Source organism: Heliconius melpomene, chromosome 11, assembly GCF_056956725.1.
Source record: "Heliconius melpomene rosina isolate 202511_hmr_F chromosome 11, ASM5695672v1, whole genome shotgun sequence".
Classification (NCBI taxonomy): Eukaryota; Metazoa; Arthropoda; class Insecta; order Lepidoptera; family Nymphalidae; genus Heliconius; species Heliconius melpomene.
In genome coordinates this window covers 8,273,785-8,299,962 of record NC_140399.1, presented here as the reverse complement: position 1 = coordinate 8,299,962, position 26,178 = coordinate 8,273,785, and the positions used below count along the sequence as shown (strand labels likewise).

General features: G+C 33.8%; 4 protein-coding genes across 5 annotated transcripts; 3 read left to right on the top strand and 1 right to left on the bottom strand.

Moving 5' to 3' along the window:
* Positions 1-1,014: 1,014 nt before the first annotated feature.
* RpL5 (ribosomal protein L5) lies at positions 1,015-3,589 on the top strand. The gene is made up of 7 exons (XM_085192557.1): positions 1,015-1,146; positions 1,634-1,747; positions 1,835-1,984; positions 2,174-2,334; positions 2,542-2,700; positions 3,025-3,142; positions 3,367-3,589. The coding sequence occupies exons 1-7, from the start codon at positions 1,144-1,146 to the stop codon at positions 3,550-3,552; spliced, it is 891 nt and encodes a 296-aa protein (XP_085048683.1). The 5' UTR covers positions 1,015-1,143; the 3' UTR covers positions 3,553-3,589.
* A 1,061-nt stretch (positions 3,590-4,650) lies between these two features.
* Positions 4,651-6,529, top strand: LOC146534735 (uncharacterized). 2 transcript variants are annotated; one of them, XM_085192555.1, is made up of 3 exons: positions 4,651-5,162; positions 5,233-5,890; positions 6,247-6,529. In XM_085192555.1, the coding sequence occupies exons 1-3, from the start codon at positions 4,787-4,789 to the stop codon at positions 6,494-6,496; spliced, it is 1,284 nt and encodes a 427-aa protein (XP_085048681.1). In that variant the 5' UTR covers positions 4,651-4,786; the 3' UTR covers positions 6,497-6,529. The 2 variants fall into 2 exon arrangements, with proteins under 2 accessions (XP_085048681.1, XP_085048682.1); XM_085192556.1 differs by having other exon boundaries at positions 4,652-5,162; positions 5,245-5,890.
* Positions 6,519-25,953, bottom strand: brm (ATP-dependent helicase brm). Its single transcript, XM_085192553.1, has 29 exons — positions 25,331-25,953; positions 21,693-22,207; positions 21,424-21,570; positions 20,687-20,843; positions 20,516-20,602; positions 19,926-20,032; positions 19,071-19,209; positions 18,532-18,721; positions 18,240-18,378; positions 17,434-17,608; positions 17,039-17,146; positions 16,749-16,881; positions 16,486-16,624; positions 16,316-16,397; positions 15,848-16,005; positions 15,252-15,429; positions 14,727-14,969; positions 14,369-14,535; positions 13,774-13,962; positions 13,010-13,168; positions 12,486-12,657; positions 12,070-12,179; positions 11,299-11,419; positions 10,748-10,933; positions 10,154-10,353; positions 9,774-9,899; positions 9,123-9,249; positions 8,586-8,766; positions 6,519-7,371 (listed from the first exon to the last, which is right to left on the bottom strand). Exons 1-29 carry the CDS (start codon positions 25,799-25,801, stop codon positions 7,229-7,231), a joined length of 5,049 nt encoding a protein of 1,682 aa, XP_085048679.1. The 5' UTR covers positions 25,802-25,953; the 3' UTR covers positions 6,519-7,228.
* On the top strand, positions 22,518-25,135 carry LOC146534734 (zinc carboxypeptidase-like). Its single transcript, XM_085193249.1, has 6 exons — positions 22,518-22,822; positions 23,141-23,510; positions 23,763-23,880; positions 24,242-24,435; positions 24,542-24,626; positions 24,849-25,135. The coding sequence occupies exons 1-6, from the start codon at positions 22,524-22,526 to the stop codon at positions 25,133-25,135; spliced, it is 1,353 nt and encodes a 450-aa protein (XP_085049375.1). The 5' UTR covers positions 22,518-22,523.
* Positions 25,954-26,178: the final 225 nt, after the last annotated feature.

Below are 26,178 nucleotides of genomic sequence, written 5' to 3'. Positions count from 1 at the left end.
GATTTAAAGATTTTTCCATACAAACTTTCAACCCCTTATTTTCACCCTTAGGGGGTGAATTCTAGAAAACCATGAAACACACGTACAATTAAATATTTTTAAGAGTCTAAATATCAAATTTAATAAAAATCGGTGGCGATTTAAGAATTTTTCCATACAAACTTTCCACCCCTTATTTGCACCCTTAGGGGGAGAATTCTAGAAAACGACGAAACACGTGTTCAATTAAATATTTTTAAGAATCTAAATTTAATTTTTTATAAAAATCGGTGCCGATTTAATTTTTTTTCCATACAAACTTTGAACCCCTATTTGACCCCTTTAGGGTTAAAATTTTTCAAAATCCCTTCTTAGTGGAAGTCCAGAGTATGAAAGTAAACATTTGTCCAAATTTCACGTTTCTACGCACAGCGGTTACGGCTGTGCGTGCGTCTTACCTCAGTCAGTGAGGACAAGTCCTTTTATATATATAGATTATAGCCAAGTTATACAAAATCATGAAATAAATTGTAGCCTATGTGTAATTCTGAAGCTAAATAAGTTTCATCAAAATCCGTTAAGTAGTTTTTGAACCACATAAAATTTTACATTTATTATATTAAATATTATATTGTTAGCGTAATAGTGTAAAAGTGGGAAGATTTAGGTGAAAAAGACAATAAAAGCAGTGGAATTATGTCAAACAAACAGTTGCTTGTAGGCGGAAGCCCTGATTGGAAAAAATAAAATGTTAAAATTAATGAAAAAATTTAATGTTAAAATTTGCACCTCGTAACGTCGAAGTAACAATTTACATGCTTATGTTTATTTCTATTTAGATTAATAACTTATTTCTTTCCATGGGATTAATGATTAATAACTTATTTAGTACTGTTTTGTATTCTACTATTTTTTTTTTTCAATATAGTGCCAATTGTTGTTTCAATTTGTGTAATCAATATAAACGTAGACAAATTAAACTATACTTTAATATATTTAATTTACAGAATGATATTTTTTTCATTTATAATCTTACAGTATGAAACTTTTTTAAAATATGGCAACTTCAAATTGTATTATAATCTGTGTCGCTCATATTTGTTCTTTTCGTAGGTTACTGCTTTTGGAGTAACCGATTCGTCGGATTACGATTATTTTAATAAAATGGTGAGCGTAGTGCATTAAATATTTATTAAAGTGCATAGTGTATTTAGTGTTTCACGTAATTATACACTTGTGTTCCTTAAATTTAACATGATTAATGTAATAACTAGCGATAAATTCTTTATGTCGTGGTTCGCTGAAGTTTCTGCATATTGTTGATTTTCAATGTAATACTTAAATTTTATTTATATATAGTTAGGTTTTGTTTTAATTAGTATTACTCATTTATATGTAATATTCTCCATACTCTATGTAATTATTTTAGAAAGTACCGATCAATATGATGATAGACCGACACATGCGCGTCATCTGATGTTGTTGAAAGATACATTTTTGATAGGTTTTACCATGTTTTATGTGTACTGCTATATCAGCTTGTATTCTCGAAACAACGTTTATGATTATAAAGTGTCTCTGACTTCTAATATCATAACCAATATCCCACTATGCAAATGAATCTTGAAGTTAACGTGTGACTTTGGTCTTTTAGGGTTTCGTGAAGGTGGTGAAGAATAAGCAGTACTTCAAGCGTTACCAAGTCAAGTTCAAGAGGCGTAGAGAAGGTAAAACTGATTACTATGCACGTAAGCGACTGGTAGTACAGGTAACTATTTTTATTTTTTTATTATATCTAAATCGATAAGGTTATAATCTGAATTGATATCATTAAAGCTTTTTATTTTATTTTTAGGACAAAAATAAGTACAATACACCCAAGTACCGTTTGATTGTCCGACTTTCAAACAAAGATGTAACCTGCCAAGTTGCGTACTCCCGTATTGAAGGAGATCACATTGTTTGCGCGGCTTACTCTCACGAACTACCACGTTATGGTATTAAGGTATGAATATCACTTAAATATTATTTTGAAAATGTTATACTTATATGATGATTTTGAACGGGCGGTCTGAAGCAATGTACAAATGCAAAACCCCTGTTGTAATATGTTCAATACTGATGATTATAGAATTAAAAACTTCAAAACATGGTTTTATTATCATTTTGTAATGCAAACTATTATTTATTGCAGGTGGGTTTAACTAACTATGCAGCTGCATACAGCACTGGATTACTCCTTGCTAGACGTCTCCTGCAACGGTTAGGTCTTGACTCATTGTATATTGGTGCCACAGAAGTCACTGGTGACGAGTTCAATGTGGAACCAGTTGACAATGGACCAGGGGCCTTCAGGTACATTTTGATATCTTTATTTTATAAATAGAATGACATTATGAAGTTACCAAATACTATAATATGATGATATATTACGGGCGGACAGACAGCACATCTAAAGGGACTGTGCGCAATGGTGCATGTAATTTTCTGATCAGATATTATAACTTACATTATTTTATTTTGTGTATGAGGTTATGTTTATCTGAACAAAAAATGTTTTAGGTGTTACTTAGATGTTGGTCTTGCCCGTACAACAACTGGGGCTAGAGTTTTTGGAGCAATGAAGGGTGCAGTAGATGGTGGCCTTAATGTTCCTCATTCCATCAAGAGATTCCCAGGATATGATGCGGAGGCAAAGAAATTCAATGCTGAAGTTCATAGGTGAAGCATTTATATGATATTGTTTATCTTTAAAATTTCTTACTTATGTTATTGAGATTACTACAGTGTGCTCTTATCATCCTTCGATAAATAGAATATCTATTAATCGAACAGCCATCAAAGAGCTATATCAAAAAGTAAGACTTTTGGTTGTTAAAAACGATTACGATTTAAATTTTTTTGAACCGGTACTGCTTACAAACTAAATATTTTAAAATTTTATATGTATATGTGGAATAAAATATATATTTTTATTTATTTTACATAAACAAATACTTCAATCCAACTTTTTTATAATAATAAAAATGTCAAATAATTTTGCAGAGCGCACATCTTTGGTCTTCACGTAGCTGAATATATGAGAAACCTTGAGCAAGAAGATGAAGATTCCTTCAAAAGACAATTTGGCAAATACATCCAACTTGGTGTTAGTGCTGATGCTGTAAGTGTACTTTCTCATTTATTTTACGTCCAACCAAATTACTGCCTTATCTTAATATTAGTGTAGTGTCGAAGTTGGACAAAAGCAATACAGATTGTTATTACTCCTTTGAAACATACTTGTTTTAGGGATCTTATAATTTGATACATGCAAAGTAATAAATACATATTGTCAGTTAAGTAATAAACTAGGCCTAATTATTAATTTCTGTATTTATTTATCAGATTGAAGGTATCTACAAGAAAGCCCATGAAGCAATCCGAGCGGATCCATCTCACAAGAAGAAGGAAGCAAAGGACTCAGTCAAACAGAAACGCTGGAACAAACGTAAGCTGACACTGGCTGAGAGAAAGAACAGAATTAAGCAGAAGAAAGAATCTTACATCAAGAAATTACAAGCAGAAGCTTAAAGGCTGACTGACAACAATAAAGGCCTTGACTATATAAGATTGTATATTATTTTACCACAATATATTAAGTAAATTACTTTTTAAAAATTGTTTATTTTACATAAGAAATCTTCGTTCTGCCGTTTTGTTTTTATATAATATGATAAAAATTGACTTATTTTAGGTTCTAATACCAAAATAAAATTGACGCAGTGGCGCAAATACCTATAATCTGAAATCTCCGAAGAAAATGAAGAAATTTAGCAATGTAAAATATACAGTATTTCTAATTTTCTATATTCTAGATTTCTATCTGTATATTGAAGACCTTAAGAATTTGAATGTAATTTATCTAAACAAAAAAGAAAACGTGTGTGTGTACTTATTTACGCACGTAGGAGGTTATACTTTGGCGTAACTAGATTAAAATCTTTTTAAAAATGTTATCCTTGGTAACTTGTGTTTATTGAGAAAAAAACGCATAATAAATAGAAGAAAATTAATTATAACGCAATATCTAGTTAAATAAATTTAATTATAAAAATAAATCAGCTTCACATATAGTGATGCACACAACAGGAGAGGCAGGAGTTGTAGGTGTTTAGACACTCAGTTAAAATTAAGCGCTGCGCTGTTCCTCGTCACCAGAGCGAAGAAATTAAAATATTTTATTTTCTCGAGTGGGAATTAAACGCAACCTGTAGCGTTTGTGTCTGCGCCACGACCAAGTAAATGTGTTCTGTGGCCCGACTGGCCTCTTAAATATTATCCATAACTGAAAAGGCGAATTTATATGATATATTTTGGATAAATAAATAATAATTTCTATTAAATTATTATTTATTTGATCCAAAATATAAATAACATTTAATTTTATATATCGTTTAACATTTTTAAAAAATACGGATTTGTCAAGTGTAGTGCTAGTGTGTATTTTATGGATGCCACACATTGATGCTATATCATCGATATTATTTGCACATATCGTCATCAAAGTATAAAAAATCGGACAAGCGCGACTCAGGTTCGCCCACCGATTAATGTAAATTTTGCCAAATGTTTTTGAAAAAATGTTTTTTGAATTTTAACTCGTACATGTTATTATAGCGTAATTTTATCTTGAACGTTACCATAACTTATTTATGTTTTGTAAATAATTAACAATATGCCAAACTTTGTTGTATATTGTATTTATCTATCAAAAATAAATTGTGTGAATGAAATGTGAAGGAGTATAGAATAATAATTTAATACTATGGAAATACAACAACCTGTTATTGAGACAGCGGATTCGAAAATTTGTCGTATATGTTCACGAATTGTACAAAATACTGTACAATTATTCTCTGCTGAAACAAATTCAACAGAAATATTAAAAAAGATTTACGTTTGTTTTCAAATAACATTGAGATATAAAGAATATTTTCCTTCATCTATATGCGTTACTTGCATAGAAGACCTAAACAATGCCTATAATTTTCGGCAAAACTGCGAAACCTTCGAAAAACGTTTTACTTTCTTGTTCCAAGAATCAATAACAGAATCTAATGTTCATAATACTGCTCAGATTTGTAGTGACGATTATACAAAATTAGACAGTAGACTGGAAGATGATAATATTAAACTTGAAGGTATTTTTTATAAAGAAATATGTTATTATTGTTAATTTGTTATATCATTACAAATATATATTTTAAATAGTTCCTTTTTCAGGTGATGCAAAACATTGTAACCAAGTTGCAGATGATTTTAGTAATACATTCATGTGTTCCATTTGTAAAAAAGTTCTCAAATCAGAAGCTTCATTAAATAAACATACAGTTTCCATGCATCAAAAGAGAAAACATGGTAAAGTTTCTGGTTTTGGTATCAATCGTCGTTATCATTGTACTAAATGTTCATACAACACACCTCACAGCCAGACATTAGTGAATCATATGAGGAAACATAATGGTGATCGTCCATTTCAATGTGAATGTGGTAAAAGTTTTACACAGTCAGCCAGTTTAAATGCACATCGTAAGACTCACAGTAACACAACATATTTCACTTGTTCAAAATGTGGAAAGCAATTTAAGCATGCATTTTCATTAAAGAAACATTTAGACGTACATGAAATAGGCAAATTTAAATGTGATATATGCCTCAAACAGTTGAAATCCAGACAAACCTTACAGGACCACATGTATCGTCATTATAATGTTAAGAACTATAATTGTGAAGATTGTGGGAGGACATTTGTAACTTGCTCTGAACTACTAAATCATAAAAAAAAACATAATGCAGTTAAGGAAGTTGAATGTCACTTATGTGGATATAAAACACATACTAAAAAAAGCTTGATTGTTCACTTGAAAAGGTAAAATTTTTTTGTGGTATAACCACAAATCACCAAGTTTGAAGAAGTTGTTGTTCTCTCCAATTTAAAGATACATTGCTTAACCAAATTAAGGAAAGAATGAGTCTGACTTTATATTAATATATTCTCCTATCAAATCTTATCTTACAGTCTGTCCTTTCTTATTTTTTTTTAAATACCAGAACTTGTATCAGAAAGAACCATTATTGTCATATCTTTCTTGTAGTGACACAGCTGGTTGGCGTTCATTGTCCAAGTGGGAATCGAATCCACAACCGTTGCCCTAGTCAACTTGGTATTTTAATAAAAAGTAAATATTTTGTAACATATTACTAATGCCTATAATTTTATTTCAGACATGCTGGCGATAAATCTTATAAATGTGATTTATGTCACATATCCTTTTTCACAAATAGTGACTTGCAACGTCATAAGAGAGTGCATACAAGAGACAAACCTTTCCCCTGCCCTACTTGCACACAAAGATTTACACATAGCACAAGTTTAAATAAACACATGAAGTCAGTACACGGTATAGATTGCAAATGGGCAGACATTAAAATGAAGAACTTTACTAAAGATAAAATAGTTGCAAAAATAATTTAAGGTCTTATAAATAAAAACATAATTTTGTAGAAATTGTTTTATTTAATAAAAAAATGTCACTACTACACAAACATATATATTTAAATGTCTATATAATTAAAAAATGGTTCTACCATAAAAGTATCCTGTTAGAATTATGAAGACTGTAAAATAATTTATATTATAGATACTATCATATTGTTTAGCCTGATAATTTATCATTTGTTATTCATAAATGTTACTTATTCCTATTTAATAATAATAAAAGATTCATCATTCACACTTAAATATTATCATAATATGATTACTATTGGGGACGTTGTGGCGTAAGGGCAGAAGGATGTAACTGTAACACAACAGTTGTGGGTTCAATCTCCAATCGAAGGAATAAATGACTTTTTATTAATATTTTCATTTCTTTGCCCTGGCACCAAGGTAAAAGCCCTGCGATGAGTTCTGATATGGCAAAATGTAGGGAATGGAGTGTCTAAACACTAGGTTCCCTCTGCATACTCTGCTGTGTAAGGGATACAGCGTGAAGCAGAAAAAAATTACAACCAGTCATGCCTTGCCATAGTAATGGTTTAACATTGGATCTCTTGATTGAACAAATAAAATGACCTTGTCTTTTAAATTATGGTCCTTAGAAAAAAGAGTAATCTAAATGTCTAATTATAAATTTTAAAATCTTAAGACTGTTACAATAATCATGTTTTAATTTAATATGTAAGTGAATGTTCATAGAAATGTCAATTAATCTTCCTCATAATCCTCATCATCGTCAGAGATATATTTTCGTTGTTTCCTTTTCCGTGATGGCGTACCCTTGTTTTTGTTTTTCAACTTAATTTTCATCTTTACGGAGCGATTAGATTCTCCATCAGAATCAACATCATCTAAATAACACGTAATAACAAATTAAAATATAATAATTATTACTGGTTAAAAATCCAAAAACAGTATATTTATTTATAATAATCAATAGATTATGTTAGCAATAACAAAATATAAGACAAATTATTACTATAAATTAATTTTTAACAAAAAAGAAAAACCGACTTCTAACAACGAACTAAAAAGTGAAAAATAATTATATAAAAATTTTGTAATTTTGAAGTCGTTGTCAAGTAAAACAAACAGGCTTAGTAATTAGATATTGTAGTAAGGGTGTTGTAGCATTAGTTTGACACCGACTTCAAAATGACAAAATCTTTATATAATTATTTTTCACTTTTTAGTTCGTTGTTAGAAGTCGGTTTTTCTTTTTTGTTAAAAATTAATTTATTTTACGATTTTTAGTGATGGGTAGATCTTAAAATTATGCTTCTTGAACGAGTGGTGATGGTGGTGGTAGTGGTTGTGATTGTTCTTAGTAAAACTTCATTTAATTAGCTATTATTTTTGTGCAAAGTTATATTTTGGTATATTGACAAGAACATACATAAAAAGTATTTGGGTGAATTTGGAATCTCCCTTTTTTGAAGTTGGTTGAAAATGAGAACATTCTCTTTTTTGAGATTGGTTGTAAAGAAATGCAACGATCAGGAATCTCACCTCTGACATCAATTTAAAAAGTTTTTGCTTGTAACTATTACAGTATAATCAATTTTTTACCAAAAAAAAACAAACTTTCTCAATTTTCACCGGATTCCATAATCGGAACCTAACCAAACTTTCACCAAATTATCCTTGAAGTGTATCCTTTCAAATAAAAAAAGAATCATCAAAATCGGTCAGCGCGACTTTGAGTTTTTCGGCTATTTGTCGCGCACATACATATGTGATTTTCTCATAGATATCATTGTCAGACATGGACCCAAAAAAAAATGGGACCATTCGGGAAGCTTCACCTTTCAAATAAAAAAAAAATTTTCAAAATCGGTTCACCCAGTCAAAAGTTATGAGGTAACAAACATAAAAAAAAAAAAAAAAAAAAATACAGTCGAATTGATAACCTCCTTTTCTTACAGAAGTCGGTTAAAAACAATAGCCTTCATTTACTAATTTGATTAAACAATGCACTGCTACTCACAGGGTCTTATTATTCAAATTTCGAATATCTTTAAAAACCCCTATAACAAAGGAAAATTTACCATGGCAGCCACCATACCTTTATCATTATCGTCACTGTCATCAGAGTTCTGCCCGCTGTCGTAGCGGCGCCTGATCTCTATGAACACGTTGCGGAGTCTCACGGAGTCCTCGTAGATGAGCGACACGTCCTCGTTGTACGTCTGCGCGTTCGCGCATAGAGTGAAGAAATCACGCTCCATGTCGGAGATATCTGTGTACTGAGATGCAAATACATTTTATAATCAAGCTTTAGAATATAAATAAGAATAAAACTAGCTAGTATATAGGGTTTGTTTTGAAACTACTTAATATATTCAGGCCGCGGTAGCGCAGTGGTACTACGTCCGACTGTAAACTCGACGGTTGTAGATTCGACTTGCATTCTGACGAATGATTTTTCTTTCCTTGCTCCAGAGCGGCGTACTGAGTTCCTGTACTCAACACGTAATACCTCGAAACTTGAGAGAGAAAGATCTCTTAACAGCTCTGCCTATCCTAATATATTATGGGACAAAACATAATGCTAAAAAAATGTTTGTGTGTTTTGTATATTTAGTTTAGTGTAAATATATACCTTTTCATCTTCAATTCTATTCATGATTTTTTTGATGTCCAATGGTTTTTTGATTACATCATAATAGTCCGGAAGCACCCGTCGAGATGGCAACTTCATAAATGGCTCCGACAAAACTCGCCCACTGCTATAGAGGGAAGCGACGTGATGTTATTGGTTTCATAAATATTTAAAATTTAAAATTGTTAATATTAAAACCATGGTGGCTTGGTGGGATAGCGTCTGTTTGGAAACGTGACGATTGTGAGTTCGATATGCATTCGGCAAAATGAATTATCGTCATTTCTTAACTTTGCAAGGCAAAGTCCGAACTTGAACTCCGTTTCACAATTCCGGCGGAAGCTGGAGAATTTACACGAGGTTTTCTCTGCCTATCCAGCTATGCGCCATAAAGTGTGAAACTGCTCTTTTTAACCGACTTGCGTAAGGAGGAGGTTATCAATTCGATTGTATTTTTTTAAATGTTTTAACAAACATCACCCAGTCAAAAGTTCTGATGTAGCACCTTAAAACTTTTAAGTGGGTGAACCGATTTTGATGATTCCTTTTTATAATTGAAAGCTGGCTGGAAAGCTTTATTTTTTTCCACAGCTGACAATTTTTCCATTGGAAAATCACATAAGCCTTTAAATATTTTCAATTATTACTTACTCGTCAGTATAGTCTATTACTTTCTTCATTATATTCTTAAGTCTCTTCTTGAGCTGATTGAGCTCTGTTTTACTTTTCTTCTTAGAAGAACTGGGTATTTCATCTTCATCAGAATCGTCTTGACGGCTGAAATTAAACATGCATTAAAATTTTAAAATTATTTTCTTTGTCAACTGTCAATCTGCCTAATAATAGCGATAGGTTGTGAGTTCAACTCTCAAATGAAATTTTAATATGCGCTACGCGGAGCTACGCGCTGACTGCGTCAGGAGTTACATATGATACAAAGTGAAGTCGGAATCTGCATATCTCACAAAGTTCATAAAAAAATTGTCGGGCTATATATACATATAAACAGCAATACATATATAAATAAGTACCGTCGCTTCCGTCCCCTCTTGCGCCTCTTGTCTAACACTTCGTCATCGTCGTCCTCCTCCTCTTCGTCCTCCTCATCCTCCTCGTCGATGGCCTTGAGCCATTCCTTCTCAGTGAGCGAGTCCGTATAGTCCACCTCCTTGCGCTGGCGAGAGCCCCGGCCTAGTGTTTCATCTTCATCTAAATAGTTCCAGCCTTGACCCTAACAAATAAATTAATTTAAATAAAATATTTTTTTGCCTTCACGCTGGTGCCGCAAGGTTAGGTGCCGTAAGGTACAGCAGGATAGGTAGAAGAACATAAATAAAATATTTCTTCGTGTGGGAATCGAACCCACAACTTAACTTAATGAAATTTAAAAACAGCATTTAAAACTTCCTATTAATGTATTATTTTAAGCTCGTATTTAAAATATTAATATTAGGTAACTCGTTAACTCTTTCAATAATCATACATAATTTTAATGTACAACAAAGTGTATAATAATAATTGAAATATTTAAAAATTTCATACTGGAAAAAAAATATATGTTAAATAATTTAAACTTAACAGGTCTCGAACCCGCACCTCTTATCAACCGCACAACAATCACTTACCTTGTTACATACGACCTCGTCGTCGTTCTTGACGAGCCAGTCGGGCAGCTCGGACTCGTCGATGAGGCGCGACTGCGTCTCCGTCTTCTTCCTCTCTATGTCTATCTGCTTGAATATCTCCAGCTCCTCCTCGGAGCGCGCTATCATTTCGTTGATCAGATCGTCGTCTGGCACTTCGTTTTCCTCCTTTGGTTAAATCGTGGGAGTCATTAAGCTTTTATATTAGTATCAGGTGGATACAGATATCGCACGTAGCAGAGTAGGCAGAAATAATGTAGTATTAAGACACTATGTTCCGCAATGTACACTGAATTCTCGAGGGATTGCGGGTTGAGTGGTGTAACTCAGCGCCGCGCTTTATCTTCTTACCAGGGCGAAGAAAATTAATAAATATGAACCTTGTAATCATATAATTAACTTAACTTTATTATCTGGTATTATTTACTTCTATTATTTTTTTTTTTATTTTTTTTTACTTTAAGAAATATAGTTTAAAATTCGAATCATTTTCACTAAATTCCACCTTTGAAATATCAATAAAAATTAGTTACCTCTTCATCATCTCCATCTTGATGTAGAATGCTTTGTAAAAATTGTTGTCGCTCTGAACCAGTTGATTTCTGATCGAACATACCAGCTTGAATGACCTTTTCGTCCATATTTAATTTGTACCTAAAACGAAATGCTAATAAATATTGCTAATGCTAAATAAAGTTTGTAAAAATGTTAAATATATGAAATTCATATAAATCTCTTATTCTCTTTAATTTACATAAAGTTATTTATATTATATACACATATATATTCGTACTATATGTATTGTGTAAATCTATGAATTTTTAAATACAGTTTGGCTTTTGTAATTGACAATTGGAATGGAAAAAAAATTACGTTCCTCCATACCCATAGATTCGTTGAAAGAAATATCTACAAGAGATAAATTCATCTATTATCAACAGTTTTTATTAATGTCCTAAAATGTAATAAACGAAGGAATACACTAAGCCGTATAAAGTTGTATTAATTGTTTTTCCAATATTAGTTATCATAAGTAGTTTGTATTCTTTATCACTTAAAAAAAATAAAAAACATAACGAGGCCGTAATGACGCAGCCCAGCGTCTGACCATGAACAAGACGGATGTGGGTTCAATTGTCATTTCAGGGGAAAAGAATTATTTTCATTTCTTAGCTCTGGTAATAAGAAAAAGCGCGGAGCTGGGTGTGGCAAACATCGAAATGAACCGTAAAACGAGACTTGGTTCTCTCTGCTACAAAGCGACAAGCTAGAAAAAATAGAAGAAAAAATATTTAAAAGTTCACCTGGCTGCAGCTAAAATTCTTTCTTCGACGGAATTAACAGTCATGAGACGCAGTACTCGCACCTCATTGCGCTGACCAATACGATGCGCACGATCTTGGGCTTGAAGATCCTGTTGAAAGTATTATACATAGTTATTATTATACAATAACTGAAAATATTTTAATATTTAGCTTAACACTGTATTCCACAAGCAGCTTCGGCTTCATTAGTTCGATTTCCACGAAAGCGGGCGCACTGAGAGCGTTGTTGAGTTCCGCCAATCAACCTAAACTATCTCGATAATTGGGCGGAAAGTGGGGAATGGAGTGCCACAGTGTTATAACAATAGGTTCCCTCTGTCTACTTGCTACTTGCAGGATACAGCATGAAGTTAAATAACATACAAAGATCAGGGTTTCCTGCTCATAGACTATACCTGGTGAGGATTCCAATCGGAGTCAAATATGATAACAGTATCAGCGCTCTGCAAGTTAAGCCCGAGGCCGCCGGCGCGCGTCGACAGCAGGAAGATGAAATACTCCGAGTTAGCGTCGTTAAACTTTTTCAGGAGCTCCCCACGATCCTCCGCTTTTGTCATACCGTCTAATCTGAAATGTTATTATGTAGAATATATATTTTTCTTTTTTTATTTAACTTCAGGCTGTATCTCGCATATAGCAGGGTAGGTAGAGGAAAGGGAGTATTAAAACACTCCATTCCCCATCTTTCAAGGCCTTGCGTGTTGCAAGAGGCGCAACTTGCCTCGAAGAAATTTAATTATTAAATGATAATTAATTCCCTCGACTCGAGGTAATCAAACCCACAGCCGTCGCGTAACATTTAAACGATTATGCCCATGATTAGTTATTTTTTACATTAGTAAACATTTGATATAATAAAATATAAAACATACTTCAAATTTAATATTACTGTATAAAATAAAATATAATAAACACTTACCTCAAATACTGGAAAGCTCTCCAAGAGAGATAGTCTTCAATGATGGTCATACACTGTGTCATTTGACAAAACACAAGCACCCTATGCCCTGTTCTATTCAATTTAGGCAAGATGCGGTCCAAAAGTTCAAATTTACCAGACGCTCGGTATAGATCAGGCCTAAAATTGTAATAATATTAATTTTCTTATTAAATATACATATAAACTAAAAAAGTAAGTAATGTCCAGTAACTAATTCCTTCATGGGTTAAATAGCCAATGCTAAGATTTTGCGTCTTGACTGTCAGTTCCAGATTTTTTTATGAGTAAAAAGTATTGATTATTATATATAATTTACTCTGTATGCTGTAAACATTTAAGAATATTAGTAGTAGTATGTAAGGGCATTTTATAAGCCAATCTAATCTACAAATTTCCTACTTTATGATAAAAGAATTATGACAGTTGCAGTTTGAGGGTTAATAAGTATTATATAAATTATTTTAGATAAATTTTAAGTACAGATTAAAATTAATTCTAACTACAACAATGCAAATTATACATACCAAAATTATGTTCTTGTATTTAAATATCCATATACAATTAATATGTGCATGAAAAAATTACCTATTCCCACTGTCTTTAACCCAATCTATCTATTCCTTACTATTTATCATTTTGTTGCAATCGACTAACCAAAGTCTCCGATATATGTGTTATTATGTAAAATAATCATCACAATTATAAGCGTTACCTAAAAGAATTTAAAATATATATTTTCATACCCAGAAACAACACCTCCACCAGTACCAATATGATCACAAAACTTCTCCTCAATGTGCTGGAACATAAAGGGATGGTTGCACAGCTTCCGAAGCTGGACAATAGTGTTCATCAACGCTTTAGCTCCACCCTTGCCCTTGTTACCTTTCTCCGATCCATCCGTTAGTAGTACACCCTTGGACTGCATGTGCCTAAGACAGAAAAAAAAATATATATAGTGAAAGAATGTTATGTATTAATCAATAATCTAGTATCATATAAATTATTTTTGTTTTTCAGTTTCACGCTGTATCCCGCATATAACGCAGATTCCGCAACTTTCCGCCGAATTTTCGAGGCGTTGAATGACGGGAGACTGAATGAGGAGGGCGAAAAAAATGAAGTAAATATATCTCTCAAGTGTGAATCTACAACCATCTAATATGTATTTGTATAAATGGTATACATAATTTGTTTCACGTTCATAATTTAAGGAGGTAGCCTTCTAATTTATCAAAGTTGATCAACATCTCTTCACTCAGCTACTTTCTTCTCCATTCCTTTACAACTTGGAAAAATCTAAAATAATAAATTTAAGCATAAAAAAGAACAACTTACTTGTACAACACGCGCTGGAGACCACTCATATCGCACTTAATGATATATTCCACCTTGTCGGGCAACTGACTCTCCACTTCCTTCTTAAGTCGGCGCAGCAAGAACGGACGCAACACTTTGTGTAGACGACGGATGATAAGGATCGTTTCTTCTTCGTTTAGTTCCACCTGAATCACAAAATTATATTATTTATAGTTTGTCATTGTAAATTAAATAAAATGTTTGATGTGACAAATTTATTGGATTTATGTTTACGCAATTAGCGGGATAGGAAGAACCTAAAATAAAAAAAAAGAAAAACCATATTTGTTTATTTCTTTACATAGAAGACAAAGTAGTTGTTATACATTTTACAAACCTTTTCACCGGTAGTAGCAAAAGGCGCATTGAACCATTGTTCAAAAGTAGAGCAACTTTTAAATATGGACGGCAGTAAGAAGTTCAGGAGTGCCCAAAGTTCAGGCAGCTTGTTTTGTAGGGGAGTACCGGTGAGCAGAAGGCGGTGTGGGGCGACGTAATGAGTGTTTAGCACTTGAGTTAGTTTACAGTGATGGTTCTTCATACGATGACCTTCATCTATTATCATATATTTCCATTGTACCTGTGAATTATAATATTTCTCTTTAATTGTTGTCTAGATTGATTAAAATATTTAGCTAGATTTATACATTTATTATCTTAAGTATACAAACCTTTAAATACGAAATTTGTTGCTTCATTGTCTTGTAAGTAGTATACAAATTTTAATAACGTAACAAATAAAACAATGTTTCTTATTAGCAAATGATCATTGTAGAACCAATGTGTATGCCAAACATACAGACAATACATAAAATATGTTTATCAACATTATTTTTAAAAAAGAAAATAAAAAAAATCTTACTTTAGCCAACACGCCTTTATCCTTAATAACGTATTCGTAAGTAGTTAGCAATACATTGAACTTAGTTGATTTCATCTGGGTCTGGACGAGGCGTCGTGATTGCGGCGACCCCTTGTACGACACCACCTGCACTGTTGGTGCCCACTTCTCGAATTCAAGCACCCAATTGGATAGTGTACTGTTGATATTAGAATATTTTCATACATTTTTGTCTTTGAAAAATGACTGTAACATAATTTTTGTTACATTTCAGTTTTGCTATTTTTGCTAGTCATTATACACTTTTCATCATTATCATGCAATACTTAGAATATAGATTTTAGTAATTATATATGTGGGTAGAGATGTACAGATCGCTGTGGGCACTGCCGGACTGTAAACGTGACGGTTGTGGGATAGATTTCTACTCGAGTATTGAATTATTTTCATTTCCAGCACTAACACATCTATATGTGTCTCGAAAATTTATGTATGTGTGTGCGGGGTATCTTAACATTAGGTTTGTCGTTCCTGCTACATGCGAGATACAGCTTCTTCTTTATATCACTGAAATCAGATCAATGATTTTTATCACACAAAAACAACTGTTTACATACCTGAGTGGTACAATAATAAGAAAAGGTCCATTCACTTTCTTCTTCTCCATCAGGTAAGTAACTAATGCAATTGTTTGAATGGTCTTACCGAGACCCATCTCGTCAGCTAGGATACCATTGAGATTGTTGTTGAAAAGGGATACCAACCACTCCAAGCCCTAGAAGAAAGTAAATTAATGTAATATAAACTATATTTTTATCGAGGCCGTGGTGGCGCAAACAGCAAATACGCCTGAAGCAGCCTTGGTCGTTAGTTCAACCTTAATTTGTGTTGTGCTAGTTAGAATTTATTTTTATTTCCCCGCTCTGGTAGACTAAGCGCAGGGTTGAGTTCTGTCACTCAACGTGTCACGTCTCTAAAATTGAGAAATATAGTATAAAACTAAGGTGAGACTGCCAAACTGTGTTATGAGGGGGAAAAGGCGTGAAATTGTGTGTACATTTAATATACATAAAAATATGACAAACCTTAATCTGATATTCTTTAAGATTTCCATTAACGAGAATACTTGCTTGTTCTGTGACAGACTCGTGCACAGTGTGAGCAATGCTAAAATGAAAACAATTGACATAAATATAATCCATACTTCAAAATTTACTTTATTTAAATACAAAAATCCAGAAGCATATTTTATCACCTGTAATAAGTTTGTTCTTCAGTCTTGTATTCATCATCCTCGACTTTTGCTTTCTTGATCATATCGCGTGCCTTCTCTTCATCCGTCTTCTCCTTGTCACTCTTTTCATCCCTGTGTTTGTGACTTCTGTCTTTCTTTTCTACAAATGAAGAATTATCGAAGTATTTAAAAAAATATATAAATTGTTTATATAAAAAATAATAAAATATTATGTTAGCTAATTCGCATCTAAAATTTAATAATAATAATAGCATATTACTAACTCCTTGTTTCGCCATCGTCATCTTGACTGTCATCGCCTGAATCTTCAGAGTCCGAGAGAACCTCCCAACCAGGATGGGTGTCCATCCAATCTTTAAGTTGAGATAGCAGTGGAGCTTCTTCTCCTTTCAAAATCTAAATCAAATTATAAAAAAATAGATTTCTATACTACTATATCGCTAGAGAAATCTTTCTATAGTTAATAGAAAAAAGTTACGATTACGTATTGTTTTATATTCGATAGTTTCGGCTATGTTTACAAGATAGATACCATTTTAAATTTTTAAAATACCTCGCCAGTCTTCGGATCCATAACACTAACTCTGGAGTCTGATGTCTGTGAGCTGTCATCCAATGCATCAATTTCCCCACCTTCCAATACCTTCTTCTTACGAGATTTCTGGTAACAAAAAAAGTTATTTTTCATTTATTATAACTCAATTAAATGTGTAAATAAAAAAATATGGCATTAAATTATTTTACTGTACCATAAAAAACAGCAAAAAAGACTCTAACACTTTTTAACTATGTCATGGCTTAGAAAAACAGGATCTAACTGTAAACACGATGTTTGTGGTTTCATTTTCCACCTTCAAAGCAATTATTTTCTTCTGGTAAGACAAAGCGCAATGTTGTCGCTGACATGAATGTCGAAAATTCAGCCGGAAATAAAATAAAAAAACCAACCCTCTTCCTACGCTCCTCCTCCTGTTGTTTTTTGCGTTGCTCCTGTTTATGCTGTTTGACCATCTCCGTGAGACTCGCAATATACTCGTCTGTCTGTGAGAGCAAGAAAGCTAGACGCTTGTCTTTCTTCTGATCAATCAACTTCCTGTAGCCCTCTTCGTCTTCCGCCATAAGGCTATGTACATATAAAAAAAAATTACATTAAGCATTATATATCAAATGTATGCATGCGTAACATACAGCATGTTGGAAAACTATTAACTATTATTGAAAATTGCATTAAAGTCAATTGCGTAGTTTCAAAGATTTAAGTATACATTTTGAAGACCAATTTTGCTTAAGATATAAAATGATTCACTATACTATAAAAAGATTCACCATTCGAAAATTACTGCTAAAATTATTTATATTAATATTTGAGATCTGATGTATTAAGCGTTGGATCCCACTGTCTCTGTAGTCATAAAAGTAAGAAACTTTTTTTTATTCTTGGTTTACAAGGCAAAGAAGCAGAACATAGATAGATATTACAACAAAAAATTGAGAACATATTGAACTATATATGACTTATAATTTTTTATGTAAATTAACCATTGTGATGCCACAATACACAGTCTGACAGATAGTTTTGGGTTCAATCTCCGTTTGAGAGAATTCCTTGCTTTGGTAAGAGAACAAAGAGCGGCGTTGAGGTTCGCCACACACATTCGCAATGTCTCGATAATTAGGCATAAAGACCTATGACCCTGCTATATGAAGTACGAGTATACATTGTGAAACTAAAAAAAATATAGAAAATAACACACCGTCGCATACGTTCCTTTTCAATCCGTTCTTGCTCTTTCTTCTGTTCGCGCTCAGCGTTGGCGTGGTAGTTCATGATGGCTTTGTTCATGCGAGACAACTTCGCAACATTGTTGCGGTGATACTCTTTGAAGTCCTTGGCTGTGAAAATATTAAGATTTCAATATTTAAATAGTTAGAAAAAGGTGAAGATCAATGGTTATTCTCTGTTAAAGTATAAGAAAACAATGTCTAAAAAATTATATATTAAATAAACTGTAAATATATGATTTAATACAATTTTCAACAACTTACCATGTTGCAAGACCGTTTGAAGGAATTCCTGGTGTTTCTGCCTGCGTTTTCTCTCAGCTTCAAGTTTCTGCTGTTTCTCCAATTTTTCAGTGGCGCGTGCTTCGCGGAGACCTTGTCTTTTCGTTCTTTTGTAAGCTTTTATATTGACGGCGGTCTCGAGGGTGGTGTCTCGACGTACTTGACCGAGTATCTGTTAAAAAAACATAACATAATTTGATGGAAACGGAAAGGGTTTTTGTCATATCTCAAAAGAAGGCGATATATAAAATATAATAATATAATCGCATTATCGTCGATATATAAAACCATAATATTATATTATTTAATATAACACAAAAGAGACATTATTTACAATGTAATAAATAAATAAAAATTACAGAAATAATAAATAAATTACGAAACATAAGACAAACAACCAACTTAAGTAAACAGTAATTGGTTGAAGTATTGTCTGTTAAATTTATCCATTCTATGATTAACAATTTCTGTTTTAGTTATTAATAAATATTTTCTTACATTAATTTTAATATTTAACATACCTCAGAACGAAGCTGCTTCTGGAAATTTAGCACACGAAGGGCCCTCAATTCAATCTGCGCTTGAAGACGGAGATCATCTGATATGTTGGCTGGCAAATTTGACAGAACTTCCATACGATGAGCTATACGTGCCGCAATCCTGTGTACAAATCGTCTATGAAATAAACTTTAAAAAAATATAGTAGTTTCTCGCTGTATCCTGCACGTAGCAGGGTAGCCACAGAGAAACCCAAAAACCTTGTCTTAAGACACTCCGTTCACATCAAGATACTTCCGTTCCCCATTTTCCGCGAATTTGCGTGCATTGCGTGTTAAGTAGCGGAACTCAACACCACGCTTTGCCTCGTTACCAGATCAAAGAAATGAAAATATATAATATTTGATTTCCTCAAGTGGGAATCGAATCCACAATCTGTTGCGTTTACATTCACTCGCTTGTGCCCATGCGCCACGATAGGCCTCTTGAATAAATATGTGAACAAGAAAGTTTTTATTCTTACTTACCCCTACCACCTTCTCAAATATAGCAGGGTATACAGAGGTAACCAAGTGTTAAGACACTTCGTTACCTTCTTTCTTTCTAATATTCGAGATACTTCGTGAGCAATGGATAAGTCGTTATCAGGCTTTGTCTAGCAGAGCAGGGGAAATGGAAATAATTAATATCTTCGAGTGATGTTCGCAACCTACCGCATTGAAGCTTTACAGTCATTTAAATTATACTTTAAAAAACCATGTAAAGATTTTGTATAATTTGGTTATAATAAATAATAATAAATTCAAGTGGCCGAAGCCGCCGGTGGGTTGCTAGTAATAAAAATTAAATAAAGAAGCAAATCTAAAATATAGCATTACCTGTTTTCTCTTTCATTGAGAATTTGCAGTGGATCAATTCCCGCGGGCTTGGGTATGGACGTGATGCGATTCTGTTTCGCACCTGGTGTGGGAACTCCTTGCTGCTGCTGGAATTAAATTAGTTTCATTATTGTCTTCACAGTGCATTTCGCACATAGCAAGGCAGGCAGACGGAACATGGGAATCTAGTGTTGAGACACTTTGTTCCCATTAAGACACTTCCGCTTCATACTTTTCCTCAAATTCTTCACGCACTGCGTGTTGAGTTCCGGAACTTAACGTGCGAGCGATGGCCCTCCGCCACGACGGCTTCTTTATTATTTGACGTTGTTAGATAACAATTTAATTAAAAAAAAAATCTGATAAACACCTCTTGCGTCCATGTAATAAAAAAAAATAAAGCGTAAGTATAAAAACCATACCATGTAGTTTTTTTAAAAATAAAAACATTTTAAAATTCATGAAGAGCGTGATTATTAAAAAAGGTTGTGTTTTTTAAAAAATATTTAAATAATTGAGACCACTCAGCGCTCGGCACTCGACATACAATAAATAATTAATAGAAACCACAACAATATAATAGGTGGTACCTGTTGCGGCGGCGCACCGACCGGAGCACCGGGCATGGGGCCGCGCGGCGCCGGGCCGCGCATGGGCGGGCCCCCTCCTAGCATTGGCTGTAACAAAAAGCGGCTATAAGGGACTACCCTAGTCACCAGTCTTCCAAAACTAATGTTTTGTTATATGTATAGACAAGTTACCGGATTAACAAGTGGCGGCGTGGGCAGCGTGGGCGGCGCCATCTGGCCCGTCATGGGCAGCGGCGTGGGTGGCGCCCCTCCGCCACCACGCGCCGCGTCCCCGCTCGCGCCCGCCTTGCCCCCGGACGCGGCGCCCTGCCCGCCAGCTTGTGGTTGCCTGAAATTATCATAATAATATACTTTATGGTAAACCACAAAAAAGACATTAAAATTTAACAATGTGGCCAATGTCCATGTTGGAGGGCATGACTGAAAAACTGGAAGTAAAACTTGTGAGCCTAAGCAACTATATCGATTTAACTACCACCAGGCAAATCACTGGCCGCCATCCATTCAATCTAGAATGGTTGTAAAATGGAACGTCCCACAGTATAAATATTTAGCCGAGCAGTATATGGACCCATAATAATTAGTCTAAAAAAAAATAAAACAAAGCATCTGTATCCCGTGCACGCACAGCAGAGACAGACGAAACTTAGTGTTAAGACACTCCGTTTCCCATTTTCTCCTGAATTCTGCAGGCGTTTTGAGTAGTGGAGCTCAACGCCGCGCTTTGTCTTGACACTAGAACGGAGAAATGAAAATATAAATTTAAATAAATATTTCATTTCCTCAAGTGGGCATAACCAGTTGCGTTTATAGTCACACATTGTGCCCCTGCGCCACGACTGGCCTCAGCACAATAATTAGTTACAATTTAATAATCCTGTAAAACTTAAGCTATGCATTATACATACCCTTGACTGTAAGGTGAAGGTGGTTGAGCTGGTGGTGTAGGACACTCAGGTGGGGTATCGCCAGTACGCTTTCCGGCCGCCATCAAAGCCACTTGCTGTGTAATAGGCTGGTTACGTGCCAAATTTCGATATGCTGCTATTTGCGCTCTAAATTAAAATAAATAAATATTTCAATATCTATAATTCGCCACCGGAAAGCGCTTTCCGGCATCGATTATTAAAATAGAGCTAAAAATGCATATTATTTTCTTGAAAACAAGCTTACTTACTTTAGCTGACTAAGCTGAGTGTTTGAAAATAGCCCCTTATTAGGATCTTGAGGGTTACTGCGAGCGCGAATAGCTACCAGCTGAGAGTATCGTGGATCATCTTGTAATCCTTTCTCCTCCATAGAATCTATAGCTCTCTGTAAGGCGTTGAGGTTATCAGGGCCCGTAGCGGATAAAGAGCCCTGCATGGGCGAAGATGATGGCGCCCCATTAGCGGACGTCGAGGGCGGCGGTGCCGAACCGTGGGGGGGTGTTTGAGCAGCAGGAGGTTGCGCTGGACCAGCTCCAGGTGCTTGACCTGCAGGTGGAGTCGACGCCCCGCCGGGCGACGGCGCCGCATGGGAGTAACCACTCTGCGATGGAATCATACCATGATGTGGCGGCATCGGCGGCATACCCTGAGGGTGCCCCCCGTGCGGTGGCGGACCTGATATAGGCAAAGGCACCCCCGAGGACCCAGGTGGGCCCTGTGGGCCGTTTCCAGGTGCGGGACCGCCAGTCATTGCCATAGGTCCCTGTGAAATTAAATTAAATAGGTCAATTAAAAATAAAATTAAAGTTTAAAATAGGTCTTTGAATAAAATAAATATATTAGCTGCACACTGTAACCGGTACACAGAAGGGTAGGCAGAGGGAGCCTAGTGTTAAGCCAATATCCGCGGAATTGTGGAGGCATTGCATGTTAAGTGACTCAATTTTCATTTACAGGTGTTTATTTTTCAATATAATCATTTTTATAAATATGTTTATCCATTGTTGTTATTTAAAAAAAAATCTTATCAAAAATATATCATGCAATTTGCAAAATAAATAAGACAACAATTTTACAGCATGGCCACATTGAAAATGATACTTTTCAGTTTACTTATTGTTAAATTTTTAAATCATTTTCTTTTTGCAAATAGTATGGAAAATTATACATTCTATGAAGTGATGGCGTTTAATCCACACGAAAGACAAATATTATATTTTATGCATATTAAAAGACCATCAACTATTTACATTAATGGTGTATCAAATGAAGCAGCCATACCTATAGACATTATTGTACACAATAGTGCAACTCGAAAGTTTGAAGCAAAACTTCAGTCTGATGGCATACAATATAGTTTAATTTCCATAATTTCTGAGTAAGATTCAAAATATTATTACATTTTCATGTTATAAAACACAGCAGTTATTAGCATTTAATAAAACAATTTTTTTTTCATCTTCATGCTGTATCCCGCACACAACAAGGTAGGCAGAGGAAACCTATTGCTAAGACATTGCATTCCCCTCTTTCCGCCGAATTCTGGAGGATTTGCATAATGAGTGGCGGAACTCACCGCCGCGCTTCGCCTTGAGAGAGCTCGAACCCACAACCAGTTGTGTTTACTGTCACACACTTGTGCCCCTGCACCACAACTTAAATACATTTTTTTAAGATAATCTGATTATATTTTTAGGAAGCAGTTGATGGTTAAAAAAATGTTCTCTGAAAGTGTTAACATATCAAAACATTTTTACAACTGGCAAATTATTCTTAAATGGCTCGAGACTAAAGAAAAAAAAAGTGGAATGTTCCAAAAAATTGTTATCGCCAAAACATATGAAGGCAGAGATATATTTTTTTTGAAGATATCTCAAGGTGGAAGGAAACCAGTTGTATTTATAGTTGGAGGAGAAGATGGATTAGATTGGACATCATCATCACTAATTTTAAATTTGCTCTCAGAATTTATTGATAATTCAAACTTTAAAAATCTTTTAAATATGTTTGACTTTTACCTCCTGCCTATTCTGAATCCTGATGGATTTGTCTACACCAAGGATAAGGTTATTATTAAATAACATAAAACAATAAAGATTAATAATATATTATAAGTAATATTCTTTTTATAATCATAAATATATATTACTTTTTGTTACAAGCTGGGTCAACTTCCAGTTAAAACTACTGGATGTAGAAATTTTTAAAAAGTTGTAATATATTTTGATATACTGGTTTTTACAAATAAAGTTACGAGCTACAACTGATAGTTTGGTTAAAAAAACAACAATTTAACATGTAAATGAATTTACTTTTAGCATAGACTATGGTCCAAGAATCGAAGAGAGATTTATCCTAAAATAATATGTGCAAACCACAATATTGCAGTAGGTGTGACTATTTCAAGGAACTGGTTTTGGGAGAAACCATCAAAAAGTAAGAAATTTTATGTATGAACATTATATCATTCATGCTGTATTCCACATGTGAGGCAGAGGAAACCTAGCGTTAAGACACTCCATCCCCAATGCACCACTCAATTTAACATCTGACTTTGTCCTATTACCAGAGCAATGCAAAAATGATAATAATTAACCCCATGTGTGAACCAAGCCAACTTTAACAATCACATGCTTTGTCTCTGCATCATGGCAGCCTCATGTATAAACATTGTTAATAAGATTTTTAAAACTATGGTACTTGATCCAATAATGGAAAACTTAATTTTTTTAAATAAGATTTTGTGAAAGAGAAGACAATAAGCCTTATTATAATGGGAAAAATATATATACTCTAGCTATAGGTGAAGAATGTAATTCTATTTATATGGGTCATAAGCCATTATCAGAAGAGGAGACACTGTCACTATCATATGTATTAAATAGTCTTGCTCAAGATATGATGGCATTTATTAACATAAGAGGGTTTGGACGATATATGACAGTCCCCTATGGAAATGTCAATATCCAATCAAATAACCGTGATATTGTAGTAAGTTTAAAGTTTATATGAAATTGATTGTCTACAATTTTTTACCTTAAGTAATCATGATTTTCTTGCCAAAAAATATTAATCATAATTCATGATTTTTGCACAGAGAGAAATGCTGAAGTTCACGGCGTACAAAGTCTATAAAAAGTACAATGTAACTTATTACATAGCAGGAACATCTTCAATTTTTTGTAAGTCTTAACTACTAAGTTTAATTTTTCAATTAAAACCTTATATTTTTGCAGGTTTACACATTATAAATGAAACATATTTATCATATTAATAGTATATATTTTAATTTTGTAATCATCAGCTAATTGATGCTGTTAAGAGTATCATTTTATATTTATTTTAGTTTGTAGCTAAAAATTTTTTGGCCCATGCCAACATAATATTTATGGTTATTGTTTCAGACAATTTTTCTGGAAATATTGCAGATTGGGTTAAGTTCAAATTAAATACACCAATTGTGTATACTTTATATTTAGAAAATACTAGCACCTTGTTACCTCTACCTCAACAAATAGAGTATCTTAGAAAACATTTTTTTACAATTTTAAATGAGTCACTGCTTATGTCCTATGATATCTATCATCCATTATTTAATAGTAAAAATGTTCTCAAATTGAAGATAACATTTCCAATTGCTATTGTTTTTATACAAAGATTGGTTTTGATTTATTTAGGACTGGTTTACTAATATCACTTTAGTAAACTAATCTTAATCCCTATTAATATTAATATTTTTAGCAACAAATGTACTAAAATAACTAGCTTCCTAGAAATGGTCTGTATCTCTGTATATAGAAACAAATAGTAATTGTTTTATAATTCTACATTTATATTTAACAATAGTGTGAAATAAAAGTTGAAGTAAATTTAATATTTTACTTACCTGGTTTTGAGGCATATGTCCAATTTGATGTTGCATATATCCATGAGGACCTTGTCCAGGAATATTTGGATGCTGAGGATTATTAGGAATGCTGGAGTGACCATTAGGTCCAGATGGATGGGAACCAGTGGCACCTAATGAATGGCCTGGTGGCCCTGGCATATGCGGTCCAACCATATGAGGAGGCATTTGATGACCACTTGGCGGCATTCCTGGATGTTGCTGTGGGACTCCAGGTGGACCATTAGTGTTTGACGCAATAGTATGTGGTGGACCCGTTGACGGCATATGGTTTTGCATTGGTGGCTGAACAGAACCAGGCGGGTGTGATGGAGGGGGGCCATTCACATGTTGCTGATTATAAGGGCTATGAGGCGACTGTGGCGGAGCCGGACTCTGCGTTGGAGGACCCATAGGGCTGGGCGCCTGCGGTGGAGGCATAGGGCTACTTTGAGGGGATGGACTAGCCATTTTCTATTCTTTATATATTTTTTATTAAATCATATCTTGATATTCCTGTGTAAAGAGTAATCACTGTGCACAAACTTTCAATTCACTTATGGCGGAATTCATTCACGGAATCCATTAAACAGAGAAACAATCACATAAAATTTCATAATTAGTGTTTAATATTTAATAGCACATATCATTATTAAAAATATAAATAGAAAAGCAAATGCACCACAAATACAAGCAGATTAATATACGATTTAATCCAAAGACTAAAAACGCTTTGGAACGAAGTAGTAGAAAAGTCACAAAACGAATTGTTGAGGTCGAATAACAAATTATTATTTTTTATCTGTTGAATATGTCACAAGTTACAGATTACAAAAGATATTGTTGTA

What these genes read in the sequence shown, in the direction of transcription:
- LOC146534735 (XM_085192555.1), top strand. Translation starts at nt 4,787, where the DNA reads ATGGAAATACAACAACCTGTTATTGAGACAGCGGATTCGAAAATTTGT. An exon ending in TGATAATATTAAACTTGAAG is followed by an intron (nt 5,163 to 5,232) that starts GTATTTTTTATA and finishes TATTTTAAATAG; the next exon opens with TTCCTTTTTCAGGTGATGCA. An exon ending in TTGATTGTTCACTTGAAAAG is followed by an intron (nt 5,891 to 6,246) that starts GTAAAATTTTTT and finishes ATTTTATTTCAG; the next exon opens with ACATGCTGGCGATAAATCTT.
- brm (XM_085192553.1), bottom strand. Translation starts at nt 25,801, where the DNA reads ATGGCTAGTCCATCCCCTCAAAGTAGCCCTATGCCTCCACCGCAGGCG. An exon ending in TCAAACGGTCTTGCAACATG is followed by an intron (nt 18,379 to 18,531) that starts GTAAGTTGTTGA and finishes ATATTTTCACAG; the next exon opens with CCAAGGACTTCAAAGAGTAT. An exon ending in CTCCAGCGCGTGTTGTACAA is followed by an intron (nt 13,963 to 14,368) that starts GTAAGTTGTTCT and finishes TTTCTGTCTTAG; the next exon opens with GCACATGCAGTCCAAGGGTG.
- LOC146534734 (XM_085193249.1), top strand. Translation starts at nt 22,524, where the DNA reads ATGGCCACATTGAAAATGATACTTTTCAGTTTACTTATTGTTAAATTT. An exon ending in TTGTCTACACCAAGGATAAG is followed by an intron (nt 23,511 to 23,762) that starts GTTATTATTAAA and finishes ATTTACTTTTAG; the next exon opens with CATAGACTATGGTCCAAGAA. An exon ending in CAAATAACCGTGATATTGTA is followed by an intron (nt 24,436 to 24,541) that starts GTAAGTTTAAAG and finishes ATTTTTGCACAG; the next exon opens with AGAGAAATGCTGAAGTTCAC.
- RpL5 (XM_085192557.1), top strand. An exon ending in TACCACGTTATGGTATTAAG is followed by an intron (nt 1,985 to 2,173) that starts GTATGAATATCA and finishes TATTTATTGCAG; the next exon opens with GTGGGTTTAACTAACTATGC. An exon ending in AATGGACCAGGGGCCTTCAG is followed by an intron (nt 2,335 to 2,541) that starts GTACATTTTGAT and finishes AAAATGTTTTAG; the next exon opens with GTGTTACTTAGATGTTGGTC.